This window comes from Mus caroli, chromosome 19, assembly GCF_900094665.2.
Source record: "Mus caroli chromosome 19, CAROLI_EIJ_v1.1, whole genome shotgun sequence".
NCBI classification, from domain to species: Eukaryota; Metazoa; Chordata; class Mammalia; order Rodentia; family Muridae; genus Mus; species Mus caroli.
This window is the reverse complement of record NC_034588.1, coordinates 1522805-1546581: the sequence shown is the minus strand read 5'-3', so window position 1 is coordinate 1546581 and position 23777 is coordinate 1522805. Positions and strand designations below refer to the sequence as shown.

The 23777-nt window shown below is 42.5% G+C and overlaps 1 protein-coding gene and 1 pseudogene across 7 annotated transcripts in view; one reads left to right on the top strand and one right to left on the bottom strand.

Moving 5' to 3' along the window:
- LOC110285217 (RNA-binding protein 14) overlaps positions 1-16459 on the top strand; it is a 29192-nt gene extending 12733 nt beyond the window's left edge. The window contains exons 1-5 of one of the 7 annotated variants that reach the window (XR_003835569.1): positions 6243-6549; positions 7424-7846; positions 12133-12814; positions 14600-14730; positions 15384-16459. Coding sequence is in view for 4 of the 7 variants with exons in the window: in XM_029472626.1 (XP_029328486.1) it covers positions 7435-7846; positions 12133-12806 (1086 nt within the window). In the remaining 3 variants the exon portion in view is untranslated. Of the gene's footprint in view, positions 1-6211; positions 6550-7423; positions 7847-12132; positions 12815-14599; positions 15015-15383 lie in introns of those variants that run through there. The other 6 variants (XM_029472626.1, XR_003835570.1, XM_029472627.1 and 3 more) reach the window with 6 other exon arrangements.
- Positions 16460-20877: 4418 nt separating this feature from the next.
- Positions 20878-21535, bottom strand: LOC110285957 (annotated as a pseudogene).
- Between the last annotated feature and the right edge of the window lie 2242 nt (positions 21536-23777).

Sequence of the window (23777 nt, the reverse complement as noted above, 5' to 3'; positions counted from 1 at the left end):
GGGATAGGTTTCTTGATACTTTCTCTGTGATGGTAGAATGACTTGAGGGCCAAGGTACAGGCTTGGCGTGACTGGGGGAATAGAGGGTTGAATGCAGGCTGAGATGGTGGCTTTTGTATTTGCAGTATTCCTTTGTCATTTTCCTTTCCAGTTCTTGGTCTGCCACAGTCACAATTCCATGGTTCCTGCAAAAAACCCAAACACCACCACCAAACAAACTAAATCCCTCCCATTCCCAAACAAACTAAATCCCTCCCACCAAACACTAAATCCCTCCCACCAAACAAACTAAATCCCTCCCATTCCCAAAACCAGCGTAATATGCTTCCAGGGCCTGTGCTGACCTTGACTGCAGTCCAAACTCTTCAAGGAGGTTTGGCCTATTGGGTCATTCTAACGGCCGGCCATCTGTAGAGCCACACGCATTGTTACCCCAGCCCTGGGGGTTCTCACTAAAGCCAGAAGAAACTACACAGCTAAATCATTTGCCACTTTCCTTTCTCTTGCAGATTGTTTAAAAACATCCTTTTATTTAAATTGCCCGCCTGTGTTAATTCTATAACCCAATCATACTTTGCTTTTTATAGATTTCTGAGTTCCAAGTTCCTACAAGTTGGCTTTGGTGAATGGGAGGACAGAAATGTAATGAGTGTTTTGGGGAACCGGGCTTTCATTTGCATCTTCAGGTCATTCAGCGTCTACACGCATGGCACTTGCATACGTTGGCCATATTGGAGACGTTGTTGGTTTATTCCTGGAACAATACTGCATAGAGGCCTTGCAGTCTGCTCTCTTCTGAGGTTGGCTTTTAAAACATTCTTTTGGGTGGCCTGTGGTTCTGTTTCTTGTAATAGAAATAATGAGACTAATCAGTGAGGTCCCAGTCTCTAGAGGTGCAATGTTTCTTGTTTGTTTGTTTTTTGAGACAGGTTTCTCTGTGTAGCCCTGGCTGTCCTGGAACTCACTCTGTAGATCAGGCTGGCCTCGAACTCAGAAATCCGCCTGCCTCTGCCTCCTGAGTGCTGGGATTAAAGGCGTGCGCCACCACGCCCGGCTTGTTTTTTTTTTGTTTTTTTTCCTCATGCTATGTTTCTAATTCTCTGTACTGCACACAACACTCCCATCCCCCAGCTATGTCAAAAGTCCTTGCACATCTGCTGGTCCTTCAGGCATTTTGTCTATCAAGCCAAGTCAGTGGACAACAGAACAGCATGACTGCATAAAGTCATAGTGAAAACATGTTCCCTAGATTTATGGACTAGTTTTATTTTATTGTTATTTTTATTATTTATTTATTTATTTGAGATCTGTCTACATAACAGTACTGGTTGTCCTGGAATTTACCATTTAGACCAGATTGGCTTCAAACTCACAAGAGATCTGCCTGCCTCTTTGCCTTCCAAGTGCTGGAATTAAAGGTGCAAGCCTCCACTCCTGGATGGAGTAATGTTCTTTAATAGAAAATAGCACACGGGGAGCTAGATATTTATCTAAATTCTATTTTTTTTTTTTTTTGGTTTTCCGAGACAGGGTTTCTCTGTGTAGTCCTGGCTGTAAATTCTATTTTTAAATGATGTTAAATGAGAGTTTCCAGAAGAAAATTTCTTACAAGTGATTTCTGGTCTAACTCTGAGTCATTTGAAACTGTGTGGGAAGCTTGAGATAGCAGTACTGGGAACTCAGTCTTGTTTAACCTAGAGAAAAACTTGAGACTTGCCTCTGGTTTGCTGAATTTGAATGCTGGCTCTCTGCTGCCTCTTAGCTGTATGACTGTTGGCCAGTCAGGACTTCTGCCTCATTTTTGTCAACCAGCATTTTTTTTTCTTTCTAAGTTTGAGACAGGGTATCATTATGTAGCAGTGGCTGGCCTGGAATCCAATGTGTGGATCAGGCTCACCTCATACTTAGCTGTTTGCCTGCCTCTGTCTCCTGAGTGCTGTAATTAAAGGTATGCTCGACCATAACCAGCCTTTTCTTTGTCGTACTATATTTTATGTTATTAAGACAGGGTCTTCTGTGTCAAGTTGGTCGGTGTCCTAACTCCATATGTAGCTGAAGATGACCTTGATATCGATCTTTCTGTCTTCGCATCCCAAGTGCTAGTATTGTTGGCAATCCACCGTGCCCAGTGTATGGGGTTCAGATTGGAATGACTAGGCCTCCTGTGTGTCAGGAAGCACTCTGCCTGCCAACCCGATGGTAGCCTTCCTTGCCTGACAGTGATCATGGCTCTAAGTATTGCTTAAAAGTCTGCTTCTTCCCTCCCCCCCCCCCTTTTTTTTAAAAAAATCATTGGGCTCAGAAATGTAAAGAGGTGATGCTTTTATTACCAAAAAAGCCCCCCCCCCTGTTTCTACCCCCAGGGTGTAGCCCTGTCTGTTTGTCCTGGAACTCATTCTAGACCAGGCTGTCCTCCAACTCAGAGATCTGCCTGCCTTTGCCTCCCAAATGCTGGGATTAAACGTGAGCTGCTACTGCCTGGTTAAAAAGTCATTTTTATATGTTTAATGTTCATGGAAACCAAATGCCTTTACCCCTCTTGGTTTTTTTTTTGTTTTTTGTTTTTTTTTTTTTTGTTTTTGTTTTTTTGAGTTTTTCGAGACAGGGTTTCTCTGTGTAGCCCTGGCTGTCCTGGCACTCACTTTGTAGACCAGGCTGGCCTCGAACTCAGAAATCTGCCTGNTCCTGGCACTCACTTTGTAGACCAGGCTGGCCTCGAACTCAGAAATCTGCCTGCCTCTGCCTCCTGAGTGCTGGGATTAAAGGCGTGCGCCACCATGCCCCAGCTCTTTACCCCTCTCATGGTGGACGGGGTGAATGAGCACGTGACAAGTGATGGGAGGACTAAATCTCATCTCAGGGCTACAGAGATGGCTCATTGGTTTAGAGTGCTTTCTGCTCCAGGGTGTGGTTCTCTGAACCTACTTGGTAGCTCAGAACTTAATTCCAGGTTTAGAGCATCCAATGCCCTCTGTAGGCCCTGCACATGCTGCATTCAGGTTCACACACATACACATGAAAAGACGTTCGATCTGGGTATACCAAGATGACCCTGTGAAGTGCTTAGTTGTGCAGAGGACTTGGGATATAGGTATGAATACAGCACATCCAAGTCACATTACAGTCTGAGTTTTTGCTGTAGCAGTAGTGCATGATGGTTGCTTAAGATCCGAGGTCACACCCATTTTGGTGCTCCCCCTTCAGTATGTGTCCTAGGATCACATTCTTTGTTTACTGAAAATAAAGTTTACAGTACCAGAAGAGAAGGGGATTGAGGTGGCATGGCTGGCAGTGGGGTTGGAGCTGGCACACTTGGTTATCCTTTTGATTCCAATAACCGTCCTTGAAGGATACTGGGTTCTAGTTTGAACCTTTGTCAGCTTTTAACTCATTTCTGGACTAGGAGCTAGTTATTTATTAAAATTGTAAGTTATTAGATAAATGTGTTAGTTCGTACCTATATTCCTAGCATGAGAAAGACTAAGGCAGGAGGATCCTGAGTTTGAGATCAGGGGAGGGAGGCATCTGAGAATTTTTTTGCCATGTTGCTGGGGAACAAACTCAGGTCCTTGCTAGGCAATCATTCTGTTACTGAGCTACACCTCTAGCCCTGACAGGTGATTTCAGGATAGTGAGAGGGGGCTCAGTCTGTAGGTGGGCTGATGGAGGTAAGAGAGAGAGTTTGACTTAGGTACCTTTATTTATTTATTTTTTTAAAGTGAAAACACCAAGTTTGTATAGTTGTGTTATTTGGGTAAATAGACATCAGTATGAAGACACAGCCTCTTTATGTAACTAAGGTCTCATTGTGCTGCATTTGTCAAAGTTAGGATTAAAAAGCCACCTTTGACTTCATTACCAGCTTGGAAAGTTGTTCTAGGTGATATAGGGGACAAGAGTATGTTTACAGTACCAATAATTTTTTTTCTTATACTGGGATTTTAAACAAAGAACCTCATATGTTAGACAGTGGCCCTTATTGATCATATATGACCTTTTCAACCAGCAGCATATCTATGTTAGTGAAAATTCAGTCCCTTCCTTATGGTTATCAAAAAGTTATCTCATACATTAGTTTCTTAGTTAACAAGTATTTGAGTGTCTTTCATGTTATCAGGGTAGTTCTAACATTGAGGCCATATAATATAGGAAGTGAACAAGATAGAGTTTCAAATGATAGTATATTATTTGTGAAAGTAAATAGTTATAAGTCAGGGTCCATGCCTTTAGATGGATTGGCCAGTAAAAAAATCTGAAGAAAGAATAATGTATTCTTCCCCCCCACCCCCAAGACAGGGTTTCTCTGTGTAGCCTTGGCTGTCCTGGGACTCATTCTGTAGACCAGGCTGGCCTCGAACTTGGAAATCCGCCTGCCTCTGCCTCCCAAGTGCTGGGATTAAAGGTGTGCACCAACAGGCCTGGCCTGAATAGTGTATTCTGAATAGGTAGAGACAATAAAGCCAGTCTATCTGGAGGGCTGGTAGTAACTAAGGAGACTGAGAATGTAGCAAAACCTGGATGGGTAGATTTGTTAGACCACAAAGCTTGGAATCCCTCCCCGATTTTCCTTTAGACCAAGTCACACTATTTAGGCCTGGCTAGCTTGGAACTTGCTGTATAGACCAGTCTGGCATTTAACTCAAGTGGTGGTATTGTCTGGAGACTATTTCCTCTTGGGGATTGGTGACAGGGTGAGGTCTGGTTGTCTGGATGTCTGCACACCGGTGGGAATTGTGATCCCTTGACTTGTTAGCAGGCTCTTCCCCTTCAGACCTAGAGCCATTCTAGTTTGGTGGAGTGAATCGGTCTTGTTTGCTATTGTAACCCCAACCTCCAGGAATTTTGGCATAAGAAAGATGATTAAACTGAGAGAAAATGATTTCTATACCCTATGCATTTCTGGGTGAATATTGAGATGTGGCTGTGCATTTTAGATCCCCTCTGAAAGGGCCTGTGCAGGACAGCGGAACTTGTATTACAGATCTCAGGTGGCTTTTACTCAGTCTCAGGTGCTCCAGAATGAAGCCATGGCCATATTTAATGTCATATTGTTACTTTTTAAGGGGCCTATTTCCTAGCCTTAAGTTATAGACTAATTTTCTGCTACTGAATCCAGTAGCATATTTTCTGTCTCTGTCTTCCTTTTGTGGCAGGCAGTTTTGGGTGGTGGTATGCTCTATGTGTTATTTTACTCCTGGTCATCGTGTTCTCATGAAGTTCCCCCTGCTTTCTGCCTGTTCACCTTTAAGTTCTCCATTCAGCACCTTTCCCGGTTGTCTCCCTCTTAAGAAGCTGCTTTGCAGAGGGTCATGACTAAAGTTGCTCAATGAATATGGGATTATGTGAAGCAGCCAGTGGGTGAGAAAAATGTGATGAGGGAATTGGACCCTGTGAAGAATGTTCGTTTGTACTTGTTTACAGCTGATTGTCACAAGCCTTATTTCCAAGGTCAGTTTTAGGGAGTTTAAACTTAGTTTTGGCTAATGGAGCCCAATAAAACCAAACAAAATCAAAATTTGTTGTTCCCGTTTTTTGTTTTGTTTTGTTTTGTTTTTTTGTTTCTTCTCTTGGGGTGAAGTTGGGGTGGGGTGGGGTGTCAATTTTCAATCTCCGTTTTTCACACCTTTTGGGGAGGTGGGAGGCTGTTTCCTAAAGGGAACCTTAACCTCCTGTGTCTCCTACGTCTCTGACCACCCTATTGTCTGGGCCATTGAACTGTTATCGAAGCTGGGTCCACTGACTGCTTTAGTCTTTTAAAATTACCTAAAGATACAATTTTGGTAACTTGAGACTCAGAAGGACTACATTGGAAAGTGGGGGTTGATTTTTAAGTAGGGGCGGGAGCTTGGCTATTTATCGCGGGAGGTCGCAGTATTCACGCTGCGGGGCGTGGTGACGCTCAACTAGAGATGGGTGCGGAATTGTGGTGACAGGACTAGAATTTTGTCAGGATGTGCACATGTAAGTGACAAAATGTGAAAGCTTAACAAAGTTGGAGCCACGAAGCTACAGATTGCCACACTGAGGCACGGCACCTTGTTCATTCTGCCTAATGGCTGGCCGCGCTTTGAAGAATTCCGCGTTTCTAGCTCCACCTTCAGATGGACTTCTTGCCCAATCAGTGGCTTCACTTTCACTAGGCTGGGTGCTCATTGGCTTTCATATAAAAGCTCCAGGTTACTGACGTTTCCACCTCTTCCTGGCCTCTCAGGTAATTGGCGTTCCGGGTAACCAATCAGGAAGAGGATCTCCGGGAACGCCAGCCTTTTACTTTACCGAACGGCCAATCCGGTGGGTAGGTTCACCCCTCTTTCTACCCAGAGTCACTGCTGTGGCCGCCGCCATTTTAGCGTTTTGTCAGAACCGTCCGCGCTGCAAGGAGGAGGACCTGCAGGTATCCATGCGGTGAGATACTCCACGTTCTTCCACTGTGTTCTTTGCTCTGTTAAAAAAACTTACCTGACTCCTTTGGGTGTCAGGGTTGTCCTAGTGGGGTTGCGGTCTGCGCACCCGTCCCTGAGAGCCGACTTCGGTCCTCGACTTAGTGCGGTAAGCCTGAAACAACCTTCCTCCAAGTCCTCATTCTCTCCTCCCGGAATAGCTTCCTTTTGTCCACCTTACCCGCTGCTTTGCTCAGTCTCCTTCTTTGGGGTTTCCACCTAGAGAAATCTTAGATTTAGACTGGAGAATCTGTCATGCCCGGGGCATTGTTGGCCTCCTTACCAAACTGTAGCACCCGTCTTCGACCAGTTCTTCTGTAGGAGCCTGTAATGACATGCCCCACCCCCACCCCAGACGACTCCCCCTACTCGGGCATTTTCTGTATTTCCCATGCTTTTTATCTGGTTGATCCCGGAATTCACTACTCCGAGTGAAATTCCGGAACGTTACTCTAAGGCCCACTTTTCCGGAAATGGTTGCTAAGAGAGGAAGAGCTAATTTGAGGTAATTATAATTAGCAAGTCTAGTAGTTAGAATCTTGTTTTCTAATGTCAGAGTGAGTAGCTCTCAGTACCTGTAGCATTTTTTTTTTTTTATTTATGCTGAAAACTTAGAGCGTTATTCCTTTGTCTGAGGTAGGGGCTGTGTAACTCAGTGGCAGATTGCTTGCCTATAATGTACCGCTCTGGAGGTTTGAGCCACAGCACCGCAAAATCCCCTTTGTCTACAAAAGCCTGCCTTGTTACAGTTTTCCTCTTTTATAGAACTTCTTGTGAGAAATAGAAGCAGGCTCTTGTTGAACCCCACATTCGTTACTGTTTGGAGATGTAAGAGCATGCCTGTAGGAGAAAACTTTTGGGACTACTTGCTAAAGTGAAAGGAGATGATGGGAGCCATTTATTTATTTGACTTTTTTTTTTTCTTTTTTTAACAGTTGTTATGGACTTGAGGTCTTCTAAAAATCTTGTTTCTTTACTTGCAGGCTGTGTGGAGATGGTTAAGCTGTTCATTGGAAATCTGCCCCGGGAGGCCACAGAGCAGGAGATCCGCTCACTCTTCGAGCAGTACGGGAAGGTGCTGGAATGTGACATCATTAAGAATTATGGCTTTGTGCACATAGAGGACAAGACGGCCGCTGAGGATGCCATACGCAACCTGCACCACTACAAGCTGCATGGAGTGAACATCAATGTGGAAGCCAGCAAGAATAAGAGCAAAGCTTCAACCAAGTTACACGTGGGCAACATCAGCCCCACCTGTACCAACCAAGAGCTTCGGGCCAAGTTTGAGGAGTACGGCCCAGTCATCGAATGTGACATCGTGAAAGATTATGCCTTTGTACACATGGAGCGGGCAGAGGATGCGGTGGAGGCCATCAGGGGCCTCGACAACACAGAGTTTCAAGGTGAATCACTCTTTTGGTAGAGTGCTCAGTACAAGGCTGTTAGGAATGAATTGGTTGAGAAAAGGAAGGCATTGGGATGGAAGGATTTTGCTGGCTGATGAAGGATCGGTGATACACTTGAACAAAAGATTTAGTGTGTGTGTGTGTGTTCATGTTCTCTCCTACCATGTGGGTCCCGTGGATGGAACGCAGGTAGTTAGGTGACATGGGCTTCTTTTACTTGTGGGATAAAGTCCACTGACCCTCTTTTTTGTGAAGCTTTCAGAAACAATGCAAGAAATGTGCAATAAACTTCATAAAATGGAGAATGATGGTCTAGAGGGGGGAAAAAGAGCTTGGTTTTTATGTTGAGCCTTTTAAGGCTTTGAGCCTGTTTTGAAGTCCTTTCTCTGGAGACTTCACCTGCTGGGCCCCAGCCCCAGCTCCTACCCTCGCCCATTGCAAAGTGCTTGCCTCTGGCTTTTATTGGCTCAGCACAGCACAGGATCATCGCTGTGTTGCACTTGATAGAGGGAGATGAGAAGAAAAGGACACTTAACAGGGACAGAATTCTGGGTTGAACTTACCCTCTTGTCTCAGTTCTTTTCAGTAAAAATAATGAGCTTCGAAAGTTGTAGCTCTATTTAATTTTGTTCTACTTTTGTGCCAAGGAGTTATATTTGAAAAACCACTTAGAAGATTGATTTTTTTAAAATTTATTTTTTTAATTTCTTAAGAATCTAGGGAAGGAGGCATTGGGATTTGGAGCAGTAATGACATGTCTTCCAGTTGGTTCCATTTGCATATAGGGGTCGGTTGATTTAGACATCGTGGGCTAGTTTATGTGTTAGCATGGAGTCCTGGCTAGCGGAATTGTTCGTGCATGGAGGGCAGCTTGGGTGCTGATGTGCATCATCATTTGATTTGGGAGGGATTTTGTTTTAAGATTAAAAGTTTCTTGTCAAGAGCGGCATTTAAAAGACTGTTGAAGCTGGGTGGTGGTGGCCAATGCCTTTAAATAGTCCCAGCACTTGAGAGTCAGAGGCAGGTGGGACGAGGCCAGCCTGTTCTAGTACAACCAAAGCTACCCAAAGAAACCTGTCCAAGAAAACAAACAAAAAAAACCCCAAAACACTACCAACAAAAAAGATGGTTGAATTGCCTGCTGAACTTTCAACTCCTCTCATCCTTTTAGGTTCCAAGAGTCAAACAGTTTTTGAATTTGCATAGCATAGTGTAGTCTTGTAACTCACAGCTATGTTTCTTTAAAAAAAAAAAAGAACGAAGAAGAAAATATATGCCCACACAGAAAGATTTTGAAAGATTTGTGTGTGTGGCCTCTAGAGTGCAAATGAAGAGGGTGTCAGATCCCCTCCCTCTGGAACTAGAGTCTGATTGAGCCACGGAATGATTACAGGTGCTGGGAATTTAACCCAGGACCTTTGGAAGAACAGGACGTGCTCTTAACTGCTGCTGAGCCATCCCACCAGACCTATAACTGTATTTCGGGTTTTTTTAAAATCACACACATACATATATATAGCTTTATGTGTGTGCTTGAGTGTGTAGTGTGTATGTGCATCCTCTGGGTGCGGAGAACCCCTAGAACTATAGTTCATACCTGGGTTCTGGCTGTTTTGACACAAAGCAGTGGCTAGTTCTTTGCTCAGTACTACTTGTGAATAGTGCTTCACTGCCATCTTTATTCACTTTCCTTAAGTGTTTCTGAGAAGCTGGCTCCACCCCCTGTGACAAATGCCCTGTGTCATGGGTATTGCTGTGTATTATTAAAAATGTCACAGGTCTCTCAGGTCTAGTTTGCTTTTCTCTTTTAATTGGAAGCTGAGGATTATTTTGTCAACAACTTAATTGGAAGCAAAGACTGCTTTTTGTGGAGGGCTGTGGTATGATACCTGGTTTTTAGAGACTTCAGCATTTCAATCACAAAAGTGTGTGCTTGTGGCAGTTCCATGTGTAAGGGTGACCCGACCTGTGGTGTGTTTTGAGGATGTGTTCTTGTAATTGGGTATCCTAAACTCTGGCTCTGATGTTGACCTGTGACTGGCTAATTTTAATTTTAATATATTTTTAGAAAGTGGTATTAGAGATGGATGGAGCACAGGGCATTCTGCTGCTGAGCCACTGCTGGAGATAATCTCTTTTCCCCTCCTTTCTTCATTTATATTACTCAAGTTGGCCTTAAACTCCTGAGCTCAAGCCATTTTCCTGCCTCCAGCCTCTTCTAGGTGTGTGTCCCCCAAGCCCCTAGCATTCCTGTTTCATTTCTTAATAATTGATTAAACCTTTGTGTAAGTAATGTTATTTACCTGACTGATCTTTTCCCTTTCAGTTTATTATAATCTAGTATATATTTTTTTGTTTGCCTACTTGAAGAAAATTAAAAGATTCAGTTCCCTTTTTGGACACTAGAGTCCACAAATTATTAGATCAGGGCATTTATCAAATACTTTCATGTCTTAAATGTGTCTGTTGGTTTCTTGGCTGCATGTGTTTGCTCTAATTTGTTATGTACTAAAAAGTAGTCTCCTGGGCACATGCCAGTGTAGTTGTTTCGGTTTGTACATACTAATTGCCTATCTTCTTTTGATCTGTAGCCTAAATTTATTGAGATTCACTGGTTTTGTGTTTTGTTCCTCCGCCTTTTTCTAATTTTTAGAATATAGTTTTGATTTAGCATGAGAGATTATTTTATCACTTTCTCTGCTGCTGGAGAACCCATCTTTCTAGTCACTGTTTTTTGTGCCCCCCCCCCCCCCCCCCCAGACAAGGTTTCTTTGTAGTCCTGGCTGCCCTGGAACTGACTCTGTAGACCAAGCTGGCCTTGAACTCAGATATATGCCTGCCTCTGCCTCCCCAGTGCTGGGATTAAAGGTGTGTGTCATTACTACCTGACTCTTGTTACCTTTTTGGGGGAAAGAATTTGTTTTGTTTTGTTTTGTTTTTTAAATTTTGTAATCAGTGCCTACATGTTTGTATTTGTACCACGTGTGCCTGGCACTGTGTGTGTTGTGAGAAGAGGGTGTCAGATGCCCTGGAAATGAATTACAGGTGGTTGTGATATGCCACGTGAATGTTGGTTAGAACCTGGCTTCTCTGGAAGAGCAGCCAGTGAGTGATCTTAACCTCTGCGTCATCCTTCAAGCCCCTTCTCTCTCTGTTCACCTCTTTTGAAATGGGTGCTCCGTGCATTGCTGTCATTGCATTGTGAAGACTTTGCTGAATTCAGATCCCCTTTGAATTTATTTGCCAGTAAATTGGTTGACATTAGTGTCTTAGGTGAAAGATTGAGAATTTTAGTTTTAACTTTTATCCTAAAAGTTAACTGCTTTTCTTTTATTATGGCTTTTAGAACTATTTTTCATTTTTGGAGCACTTTCTTAGAATTTAACACTCTTTCTTACTTTTTGAGACAAGCTGTAGGTAACTCAAATTGGGTCCAAGCTTAAGCATCCTCTGGCCTCGGCCTTCAGAGTGCTAGGAAATAAGGCATGTGCCACCATGCCCGGCTTTTTTCATCTTCTCTTTTATACGAGAAAGCACTTAAGTTCTGCTACTCTGAGCAGTTAATTTCACTTCACATTGTTGGTTATTCTTTGTGCCTTTTCTTGTCCTCTTTTATTCAAATGCACTTGTTGTGCGGGTGTGTTGACAGCCTGCCCATTTCCTTTCGACTCCGACCTGGAGAGTCAAAGTCTGCAGAATCCCTATTAGAATGATTAGTTATCATATGAGAGAGGACAATTTAAAAAGATCACTTCTACCTTATCCTGTGTCCCTACACTTCCTTAATTCATGGCTGTTTCAAAAGATCTGGCTTGAAACTTGCTCCCAGGCTCAACTTTAGAACAAATCCCGTAGAACAAATCCCGATCATTCCTAAGTGATGGTATCTGATTTGGGGGTGTTGATGCATAACATTGGCTAAGAATTTTTTTTTCTGTTTAATGGAATCAGTCTTGATATAGAAGTTGAGATTGGAGCATTCTAGTTTGAGTTTCTTTTGTACTGGGCCACTGGGATAGGTATTTGTCCAGTGGGCAGTGGACGGAATCTCTTCTGTGTAGGAAGGAATAGAAGTCTTAGTAAGCTGGTGTTAGTGATTATATTTCTTCTTCATCTGCTTGATCTTTGCTTGAAATCAGGTCATTTATACTTTCCCCTCCCCCAATGAAAGTCTTTTTGTCAATTTGTCCCACACCAAGAGTTGTTTAGGTGACCAGTGACTGGGGTAGAGGTTTGGGCTATTACTTTGTGATAGCAACCCTTCTTGCGTCTGTTTCTTCAAGGCAAACGAATGCACGTGCAGTTGTCCACCAGCCGGCTTAGGACCGCGCCCGGGATGGGAGACCAGAGCGGCTGCTATCGGTGCGGGAAAGAGGGGCACTGGTCCAAAGAGTGTCCAATAGATCGTTCGGGCCGCGTGGCAGACTTGACCGAGCAATATAATGAGCAATATGGAGCAGTGCGTACGCCTTACACCATGAGTTATGGGGAGTCATTGTATTACAACAACACGTACGGAGCGCTCGATGCCTACTACAAGCGCTGCCGTGCTGCCCGGTCCTATGAGGCAGTGGCAGCTGCAGCTGCCTCTGCGTATAGTAACTATGCAGAGCAGACTTTGTCTCAGCTGCCACAAGTCCAGAACACAGCCATGGCCAGTCACCTCACCTCCACCTCTCTCGATCCCTACAATAGACATCTGTTGCCGCCTTCAGGAGCTGCAGCAGCAGCAGCAGCTGCTGCTGCTTGTACTGCAGCTTCTACTTCATATTACGGGCGGGATCGGAGCCCCCTGCGTCGCGCTACAGGCCCAGTCCCCACTGTTGGAGAGGGCTACGGTTACGGGCATGACAGTGAGTTGTCCCAAGCTTCAGCAGCTGCTCGGAATTCCCTGTACGACATGGCCCGGTATGAGCGGGAGCAGTATGCGGATCGGGCGCGGTACTCAGCCTTTTAAAGTTTGAGGTGAGAGTGGGGGGGTGTCACCTGTTGGTTTTGCCATCCCTCCTTGGCCCAAAAGGTTCCAATTACGCTGCTTTGCTTGCTTGCTACTGCAGGGCTAGAGTGAGGTTACTAACAGGGTTCAGTCTACAGACGCATCTTTAAATGCTGAAGTTGGAGGCAAACATCCTTTGCTCTTGTGCCTATTTTTTCCCGGGCTTTTAATAGTGGGGGTCATTCTCACTGTAATTGTGTCTGGAAGAACAAACAGTGTTATACTGGTGAATCTTGGGTCAAACCTGCATGTGGTAATTTGATCTGAGATCCAGATATTCAGACTTGGTTAGGTGTACTCCTTCTCAGAGTCTGTAGAATTTCTTCCCTGTGCGGCATTAGTTTTTTCCAGTTGCTGTGATCCATTATGCTGTGAAAGGGTCTGACCACTAAGAAAAAGCTTGTAAGTAGTTAACTGATTATTGTTCAAGTCCAATGAAGATCTACAAAATGAAATCATCTTAATCTTGAATATATTTCTCATTCTCAAAGGTCTCTTAGTCTTAGTCATTTAAAGAACTTAGTGATAAGCTGAGGCAGAAAATAGTAGAAAACACACTTCTCATAGAGTAAGGAGTCTGGCATCCACTTCAAAGTCCAATTAGCTGCTCAGTGTAGCTTCATGTCCTTAAGGGTCTGCTTTTGTTATCTTTTATTCTCTTGTGTTGCAGCTTCTTATTCAGATTTTTAATTTTTGCCCCTGGGTTTGACATCTTCCACTGAAGGTGGGTAATACAGCAGTATAGGTCTGTGTGCATACCTGTGTTTAGTCACTGGTGGTGTTGAAATCTAGGATTAGGGACTTTGCCAGGAACACATCACTCCCTCATCTAATTAAGGACATTCATTACTCAACAACTTCACCTTTGTCCATTTGACCATGACAGGCTAGCAGTCTGTAGTATAACCTGGCCTCGAACACAGTTTTGGCAGTCTACTTTCAATCTTTGAGTGCTGAAATTATAGGTGTTTACCACATGGTGGTGCTTCTGTTTTGACTATATTCTCTTTTGATGCTTCTTGTCAGCTTTGGTCTTTCGGTTTGTTTATTTGTTTTTGAGATTGCTGTTGTAATTTTCCTTTACTTTTGACGAGCCCTTCTGTGTTCCTGATGTTGCCATAGATCCTTAGTCTTGTGGTACAGATACTTTGTCATCTTTCATATTAAGGCAGAAGGTATGTGGCTTGCCCAGGTCTATTGGATAGGGAATTACTTACTGGGTTTATTTGACTAGGATTGTGCTGGAAGAGAAACTTAAGTGATTTGATGTAGCTTACATCTTTTAAAAGTTGATGTATAAACTTTCAAACATGTCCAGTGTCCTTGGCATAATTCTTATATTGAAACATACTGTCATACTGTTTGCTGACTATTCCAGGGGCTAATTGGAACTTTCTGTTTTTTTTGGTTTGTTTGTTTTTGTTTTTTCTATTCTCTGATGAGTTTCTGGAATTACCTTATTTTGGGAATACTAATAATGTTAACATTGAAAGTAATAGAATGTCTTCTACTATCATGAAAGATTTGCTGTTTAATTTGGAGAAAGGCCTTTGTTGGGGACTGTTTAGCCTTCCCAGTGATTCTCTCACCTTCAAGCTGTTCTCATTTTTAGAAATTGTTGATACTCGGGAAGGGTACAAATAAACTTAGAAGTGAGTTACCAAGGTATGATTTTTGTAAGATGTTCTTTGAAGTTGTAAGTGGGAAGCCCTTTGAGCTTTGCTGTAAAGCCCCTGTCCTGTGCTCTCTTTCAGGTGGGATGTGTGTGGGCTGAAATTCCAAGCTGCGGTTGTGCATGAATACACCCTTCGTGGTACCCCATCTCCGGGACGGTCTCGGCTCTGTGCATTCAGTCCCGCAGGAACCACGGACCTTAATTTACTTTGTTAAGTTCTTTCTCTTTCCTATTCTCTCTCCTGCTCAATTTCCTGTTCCTGTTGGTTCTTCTGTAGCTTCCCGTTTGAGTTCTGCTCTCTCAGCATGCCTCCTATGCAGAAACTGGTGGGGCTGTGCTGTCTCCTCCCTTCCTCCTCACTGCAGTCAGTGGGTATTGGATTTGGGAGTGACCTTGATGAGAATCACTGCTCCTAGTTTTCTATTTTGGCCCAAAGACTAGACTTAGAAATTTGGAGCACTTTCCAGTGAAATAAATGGTTTTTCAACTTAGGGTATGTGTGCTGCTTTGAGAAAGTTCTTGTTTGGGCTTGTTTCTGGGTTCTTTGTTTATTTGTACCCTGAACAGAAGATGGGGGAGTGTTTAAAGTTTAAGCTACTTAGCTTTGGCTAACACTGAGGTTTTTAAATTTTGCTTTTTAAAATAGTAGATGACTTTAGGTACTAAATAAAAAAGGAGGTCTACAGGACTCAAGTAGGCATCTCTGTTTCAATGAAGACATTTCCTACAGGTCCACTTCTGTTGAAGCCAGTTAGCTAGTGGTTTAGAGCTGTAGATGTTTACTTGCTGGAGAATTAATCATTGTGTATACTTGCATCTGCTGCTAACACTCAGTAAACATATCTCCCTTGACTTATTTTCAGGAAAAAGGTGAAGGTTTGAGGAAGAAGAGGTAGCTTTCATCTTTGGGAAAAATGAAGGTATGGCTCCCACCAGAGTTATTCAGCCACTCCATAGGCCAGAACTACCTCATGATGCATTTCACTATTTGTATAGTTCTGCCAAAATCGAGAGACTACATTAGTAGTTCCACAAGCATCTCCTAGCTTGTACTTAATGCCTTTAGATGAGGTATAAAGGGCCCAGCAGGTCCTTTATAAGTCCTTGATAAACTTACTGAGTCTTTAACAGTGAAGACAAGTATTTGAATTCAGTGAGGAGCCACTGTTTAGTGTCATTTTTATTGAAACAGTTTATTTTCCATGTTTTATTTTAACATATATAGGGCCACGTCTCAGAATCATTTGGCCACTACTGGATACCTATGTTGTGTCAGGCATGCTTTTAGTAAAGGGCTCATTAATGATAAAAGGAAGTAAGATGATAGAGATAAAAGATGAAATAAAGATGAGATAAGAGCTGCTTTGTCTTGGGTGACTTCAAGTTTTTCTACTAACTGCTCTGTCTGTCTCGTTGATTCATTCTAATTTATACATGGCTGGGATTGTGACAGCTTTCTGTGGACAAAGGTAACCTTTGTAGTGTGAGACCCTGTGCTAGGCGATGTATATGTTCTTCAATTTTTCCAGGAAATTTTTTTCTAAGCAAAATTTTCCTTCCTGACTGAGTTGGTTCTCTTTGCCACTCTCTTGGAAAGGCTCACTCATATGTTGTCTCCTCTTTCATTACTGGATAGATGAGATTACTGTCATGCAGTTTCCTGATGTGATGGGTGGGAATGGCAGGCAGGCTCAGAAGATGGGGACTCAGAGTTGTTGATTCAGCGGGCTTGAGGGAGCTTTCACAGATGGTTACCCAGGCCCTGGGGAGTTTAGAGCTTTGGTGTGGGGATAGGGTGAGAAGCAGAAATAAAAGATAGACCAAGCCAGGCTTTTTGGTATATTCCTTTGGCTTAGCTCTTAACACGTAGATCTGGGTGTGATGGTGTATGCCTTTTTTCTAGCATTTGCAAAGTAGAGGCAGGCAGACCTCTTGAGTTCAAGGCCAGTCTGGTCTACAGATTGAGTTCCAGGAGAGTCAGAGCTGCATAGTGAGGCCCAACCTCAAAAATAAGATAAAATTGCATACAAGTGGAGCATCCTGTCTGAATGGATTGTTTTTATTGGCTTGTTAGAATAGTCCTTGGTGATTTCTCACCATGTTGCTCAGGTGGTCCTCCTGCCTCTCACCTTCTGAGTTATCAGGGATAAAGGCTATACTTTTTACATTATGAGACCATTCAGAGAGATGAAAATTTATCTGAATCATCTTGCTTTTTGTTTTATGAGACCGATTCCTTTAACAGCTTAGCAATGTTTTCATCACTTAGGTGTGGGTTGGCTCAGAGATTTTTTTTTTTAGATGAAAGATATGCTTTTGCTACGTATGTACCCAGACTGGTTTTGAACTCTTAGCTGTCTGCTTCAGACAGACGGTGCTTGTTGGCAAGCCTGATGACTTGGAGCCCACCTGGTGGAGAAACAACCTCTATACTGTGTCTGTCCTCTGACAGCCACATGTCACTCTGGCACACATGTGTGTGCATAAAGAAGGGGAAAGCTATTGGCTGAATGTGATGGCATACAATCTCAGCAGCACTTGAAAGTGAAGTGATTCAGAGTTGAAGTACTAACCATGTTACACAATGTGGTTCAGCAAGCAAAATGTCTTCTACTCACTGACCTGCTGGGAAACTCTAAAGTGCAATGGGAAAACATTGAATTGAAAAGTGTGAGTTGGGGCTGCTGCTGTGGCTCTGTTGATAACATATTCAGTATGCTTGAGCCCTGGGCCTGATCTCTAGCACTTGCAGAACTACTAATATGGTAGCATACTTATGTAGTCTAGCACTGGGGAGGTGGAAGCAGGAGTGCCAGATTGTATTTTTAGCTATGTAACAAGTAAGAGCCATGTGGTTTTTCAACCTTCCTAATGCTGAAACCCTTTAATGCAGTTTCCCATGTTGTGACCCTGGACCATAAATTATTTTTTTTTATTTTTTATTTTTTTAAGATTTATTTATTATTATATCTAAGTACACTGTAGCTGTCTTCAGACACTCCAGAAGAGGGCGCCAGATCTCATTACGGATGGTTGTGAGCCACCATGTGGTTGCTGGGATTTGAACTCCGGACCTTCGGAAGAGCAGTTGGGTGCTCTTACCCACTGAGCCATCTCACCAGCCCCCCATAAATTATTTTTGTTGAGGCTTCATAACTAATTTTTCTAGTGTTAGCAATCGCAATGTAAATATTTGATGATGAGACCCCTGTGAAACGGAAGGTTCTTCTAACAAAGTGGTTGTGAGCTGCGGCTCAGAACCAGAGTTAGAGGCTCACCTGTACTGTATGAGGCCCTGTCTCAACAATTTGTAGAGACTGAATACAACCGATTTCCAGCGTTAAAGTGGTTTGAACTTTTTTTTTTTTTTTGGTTTTTCAGACAGGGTTTCTCTGTATAGCCCTGGCTGTCCTAGAACTCACTTTGTAGACCAGGCTGGCCTCGAACTCAGAAATCTGACTGCCTCTGTCTCCCGAGTGCTGGGAGGCACCCGGCTGGTTTGAACTTATTTTAGTGTAAGTTTCCAGTGAAGTGAGGGAGCATTCCACGACGTCACACTAATGTGTAAGTAGACAGGGTAGTACTGGCATGGCTGACTCAGGAGTCTGTTTCAAGAAAAAAGACTTTAATGGTAAACATGGCTTCCTTAGCACTCTTCTGCTATTCATTTGTTCATTAACATAATGAACATCTGTGAGCTTGCTTTGGACTTTACTGTTTGCCATGTATGGAGTATGTAGAGAATGCATATCAATAAGGGCATCACGCCTAGTCTCACTTTGCCTCCATTAGCGGCCTTATTCCTTCCCACATGTTCCCCAACCTTGGGTATACAGAGATTTGGTATGTCCTTGGAAGGAGACTGGGTGGCTGCAATGGTTGGCACTATTTTATATTGAAGATATGATCCATTCTGGTTTCTAAGTAGATCAAAGATGCTATGAGGGTAGTCGGGGGAGTTCTCAAGTAGTGATTGACATTTTGTTGGGCACTAAGGTCTTTCTTTTCATCAAGGCTCAAGAATATGCTCTTCCTCTGAGCTATACCTTGTACACCAGACCAAGAAGGACTCTCAGAAGCAGGATTGACTCGGGTACTGCCAAGTTGAGCCGTTTTTACCCCAGTGCATTAATACTAATGTAGACTTACGGGGGAAGAATAGTGAGAGGTGTAGATCATACGTGCTGTGGGAAAGAAGAGCTATTTTCAATTGTTGGAATTAGTTTTCTCAGCTGCTCTCTTAATGCTTGAGGTCATACTGAGATAAAGATTGACTTCACGGAATGATGGTGGTGTAGTCCAGGAACTAGTCTCTAGTGCATTTAGAGAATGCGCAGGCTTTGTTAGGTTGAAGCAGGAGAGTTTCAGGAGGAGATGTCTCAAAAATGGGAGGTTCTTTTGGAGATTTAAAAGTTGAATTATAGCCGGGCGCACGCCTTCAATCCCAGCACTCAGGGGGCAGAGGCAGGCGGATTTCTGAGTTTGAGGCCAGCCTGGTCTACAAAGTGAGTTCCAGGACAGCCAGGGCTACACAGAGAAACCCTGACCTGAAAAACCAAAAAAAAAAAACAAACAAAAAAATAAAGTTGAATTATCAAGTACAGATTTTTTTTAATTAGAGAAGAAAAAACTTTACAAGAAATATAAATATACTACGTATACCTATAATCTTGACATTTAGTATGCTGAAAGAGAAGATTGTGTGTATTCTGGTCACTCTGGATAAGCAGTACATAATAGTGGGGTTTCCAGGCTAGTCTAGGCTGTATAGAGTGACAGTTGGAGTAGTGGTTTGTCTTAGTTTGAGGTAATGCAGCAAAGTATGAATAGAATGGTGTGTGAACACAACAGAAGTGGTCCTCCTCTATATCTAACATGCTTAATTGGCTCCAGGAATACAGCAATGTGGGATGAATTTTACAATGTAAGGACTATTGATACCAAACTTAGAAAAATCAATAGTACAGAATTTAGTATAGAGCATTATTAGTACAGTATAGTCTAATCTGTTCCATCCATGGTGTGTAAAAGGGAAGGAAATTGGCTTCAACTAAACTAGAACATTGTGATATATTTAAAGACTTGTTAATACAGACAAGACATTTTTTGCTGGTGGGTAGAGAGGTAGGGTGATGGCTGCAAGTTTGAAATCAGCAGCCTGGTTCTCCATAGCTCCATAGCAGGTTTCAGGGCTACATATCAAGATCCTGTGTGTGTGTGGGGGGTGTGACACACAGAAACATCAAAGATTTTAATTTAAATCCAGAGAGACAGTGTAAGAACTAAAATGGAATGAAAAGGTCCCAACAGAATTCTAGCATGGCACATCTGTGGATCCAGAGGGAAAAGGAAACATCTGGGTATAGTATAGCCATAATCCTGGCTAGTTCATGAGCATGAGGCAGGCAAGAGAACCACACATTTGATAACAGGCTATGCAACTTTTTTAAGACCCCTTTTCAGAGTTTGGGATTGTAATGCAGTTGTGAAGGGCTCTCATAGTATACAAGCCCAAAACTGCCAAAATTAAACTCTGGCATTTGCCTTGAGTCTGTCAATTCAAGGGTAGCCTGGGTTATACAATGAGAGCTTGTCTCAGGAAAAATGATGTATGGGATGAAGTGACTTTTACTGTATTTTCAGTCCTTAGAATGTGATTTTTCACACTGTCTCTGAATTTCTACTAGCATAAAATGGTGTGCCTTAAAAATTATTTTTGCCATACATAGTGGATATATGCCTATAATCTAGCATTGGGGCATGGAGGCTGGAGGATCAGGTTTTCAAGGTTATCTTTAGTGAACAGTGAGTTCCAGGCCAGCCCAAGACCCTGACTGAGGGGTGAGGGGTAATGAGGAGCTATTACATATTTAAGAAGGCTAATTGACAGCAGTCTCTCTTTGAAATTCTGACCATCAGCCAAAATAACTACTACTGGATTGCGGGTCAGGGTTTCACTTGAATGAAGTCAATCCATTCTCATCTGCTGAGTTAGTAATGTTACTGTATAAACATCTACCTCCACATTTAAATATCTTTTTCAGCTTGATAGATTATAAATGGTTTCTGGGCTGGGTTATATAGCTCAATAGTAGTATAGTATGTAGGAGGCCTTTGATTCAGTCCCATTTTGAGAGCTGGTTGTTGGGTACACTTGTTACTCTTGCACATAGTCTCAGAAGTTTGGGAGGGTCAATGAGCTCGGGTGCTCTAGACAAGCTCTTTAAAAAAGAAAACCAAAGATCGGAATCCCATATGTCTACAGAAAAAAAAAGATGGGGGTTCTATATTGAGCTTTTGGTGGTGGGGGGGGGGCTGATTACTGCTTCCTATTGTGTGAACTATATTTCAAAAGCTTTATTCTTCATCATGTATGATACAGATAATTTTTTGCAATTTCTTTAACTACATCATGGCAGGTCATTTCTTTCATTTTAAGCTTTTCTATTTCTGTCAGTGCAGCTTTGCCCTGTGGCACAATCTCAGTAGCCAAATGAAATTCCTTATAGGTCAGTCATACAGAGCTCTCTGTCCTGTCATTTGCACTATCAGACTCCAACATTAAACTGCAGCCCAAAGGTCTGTTAGCATCGTAATGTGTATAAGCATGTACATACATGACTGCTCTTATCTGCAGTTCTTGCTTTTAGAGATGTTTATAATCTAGAGAAATGATGCAGCCAAAGTAATATAAAGTTAGACGTTGCTGCTTCTGCCAAGGGAAGAGCATGTGCCAGTAAACATGCTCCTGTCGTTCTAATATGCCAGTCAACGTTAAAAAAATTTTGGAGCCATCATAAAGTTTCCAAAGAACTAAATTTTCTGCTCTAAATACACTGCCATCTTTAGATTTTTTTTCCTAATTGCTTCTGTTTCCACAGCCTTCATGGCATATTCAATTTGAAAAACTTCCAACAGAAGAGAAAGTAAAGGCTGACAGGCCATACCTGGTTCAAATGGAATTCAGGGTGCTGACCCACCTAGCTGTGGAGGGCTTGCAGGCCTGAAGTAGCATCTTTCTGGGGGTGCTATGTGATTTGAGACAGGGTTCCTCTATGTAACCCTGGCTGTCTTAGAACTTGCCAAGTGGACCAGGGTAGCCTCAAACTTCCTAAGATCTGTCTGCCTCTGCATCTACTTTTATAACATTTTTATGTTATGAAACATATATTTTTCAAGAGCCTATTGACACAGGGTTTTACTTCTTACCATGTAGTCCAGTCCAGCCTAAAACTGAAATCCTGGTTCTGCCCATGAAGTACTGGGATCGTAGGACTATGCCACCCACTTTTTTCCCCTTGTAGTTTTTTGAGATTGTAGCCCTGGCTGATCCTGAACTTGCTTTGTAAACAAGGCTAACCTTCTGCTTCAGTCTCTGAAGTGTTAGGAGTCCCAGGCCTGTGTGGTCATGCTTAGTTAGCCTTTTTATCTTTTCATGTCTAAACTTCCATCTTGTTTATAAATTGGTATGTATGACTTGGGTATAGATGATAGCTTTTTTAATACTTCATAGTTTTTCAGGTCAGAAAGTTTAACAACATACCGTCACCTGGGTTTTGAGCCTTTCTAGATAACCAGTCTTGGATTGGAAGTTTTTTGCACTTGAACGTAAGAATACTCATCGTTTTTGTTTTATGTATATGAGTGTTTTGCCTGCATGTATGTCTATGTACCATGCTCATGCCTAATACGCTCAGGTCAGAATAAAGTCATTAGACTCCCTGGAACTGGTGTTACAGATGTGAGCTGCTGTGTGAGTGCTGGGTCCTCTGCAAGAGCACCAAGTGCTAATTACTTGAGTCATCTCTCCAGATCCACTTTTTGCATTTTTGTACAATTTACACTTTTGTGTATGTATATCTAATATACACCATAATATATGCACCATGTGCTTGCTCTTACCCTTAAGTCTGAAAAGATGGTATCATATCCCCTGAAACTGTAGTTACCAGCTGTTGTAAACACCACAGGGCTGTTGGGCATGAATCTCCATGTCCTCTGCAAGAACAGTAATTGTTTAATTCTTGAGTCTTCTTTCTGTTCCCACATTTTTTCAGTTTACTTGATTTGCAGTGTGAGGTGAGTACCTGAGTTTGATTTCTTAATGACTACTTAGTTAAAAGGTCTTTAAATCTGTTCTGAAAGAGCCAGTGAGCTGCTTGAGTGGGTTAAAACTGACAACTTGAGCTCAATACCCAGAATCTTTGGTGGAAGGAGAGAATTGACTGCTGAAAGTTGTCCTCTGACTTTCATGTATGTACACTTCAATACTCATACACAACACACACATTGTAAATAGAACCTCAGCTACAATATAGCTAAGAAATTATGGTCCTTTCTTTCCTCCCTCCCTCCCTCCCTTCAGTGTTATTGAGGTGGGTCTCTACAATGTCCTGTCCTAAAGCTTACTATGTAGATCAGACTGTCCTCATATTTTCATAGATTCTCCTGCCTCTGCCTCCCAAGTGCTGTCAATAAAGGGGTGTGTGTACACTGACTAAAAAAATATTTATTTATTTATTATATGTAAGTACACTGTAGCTGTCTTCAGACACTCCAGACGAGGGCATCAGATTTTGTTACGGATGGTTGTGAGCCACCATGTGGTTGCTGGGATTTGAACTCAGGACCTTTGGAAGAACAGTCGGCGCTCTTAATCACTGAGCCATCTCGCCAGCCTCTACACTGACTTTTTAACAGAAGCCCTGACATGAAGACTCCTACCTACAATACTCTGCATTTCTAGGGAGACTACTGCTCTAGACCAATTTAACTTAGATTCTGGGGGCAGAATTAGCCATGGAATAAATTGGGCTGGAATGCTTTGAGTATTAATAGGTTTGTTGTAATTTGAGATGTTTTATCTTTTAGAGGAACCTTTGTTGCTTCCTCATCCACTTGTCACATAATACCCAACCTCTGAATTGAACCCATGGAGATCTATTAGTTATAACAGGTAATATCTGTCTCCTCATCTATTTCTTCTTCTCAGTCTAGTAGCAGTTTACATTTTTTGGTGGGCAACTTGGAAACTTTGTAGCAACAATACAGTTATTTTTGTATTGAGTATTAAAACTAGAGCTTCATGAATGCTAATGAATGCTGTGAATTCCAGTTATGTGTGTTGAAGGGGAAGGAGTTTATGCATATGTTTGTATGTGTGTAAGACCTGAGTTTAAAATAGATGTTCTCCACTGTTTGTTTATCTGTTTCTTTTGGAGAGGGTCTCTGTATCCTTGGCTGTCCCAATTGCTATG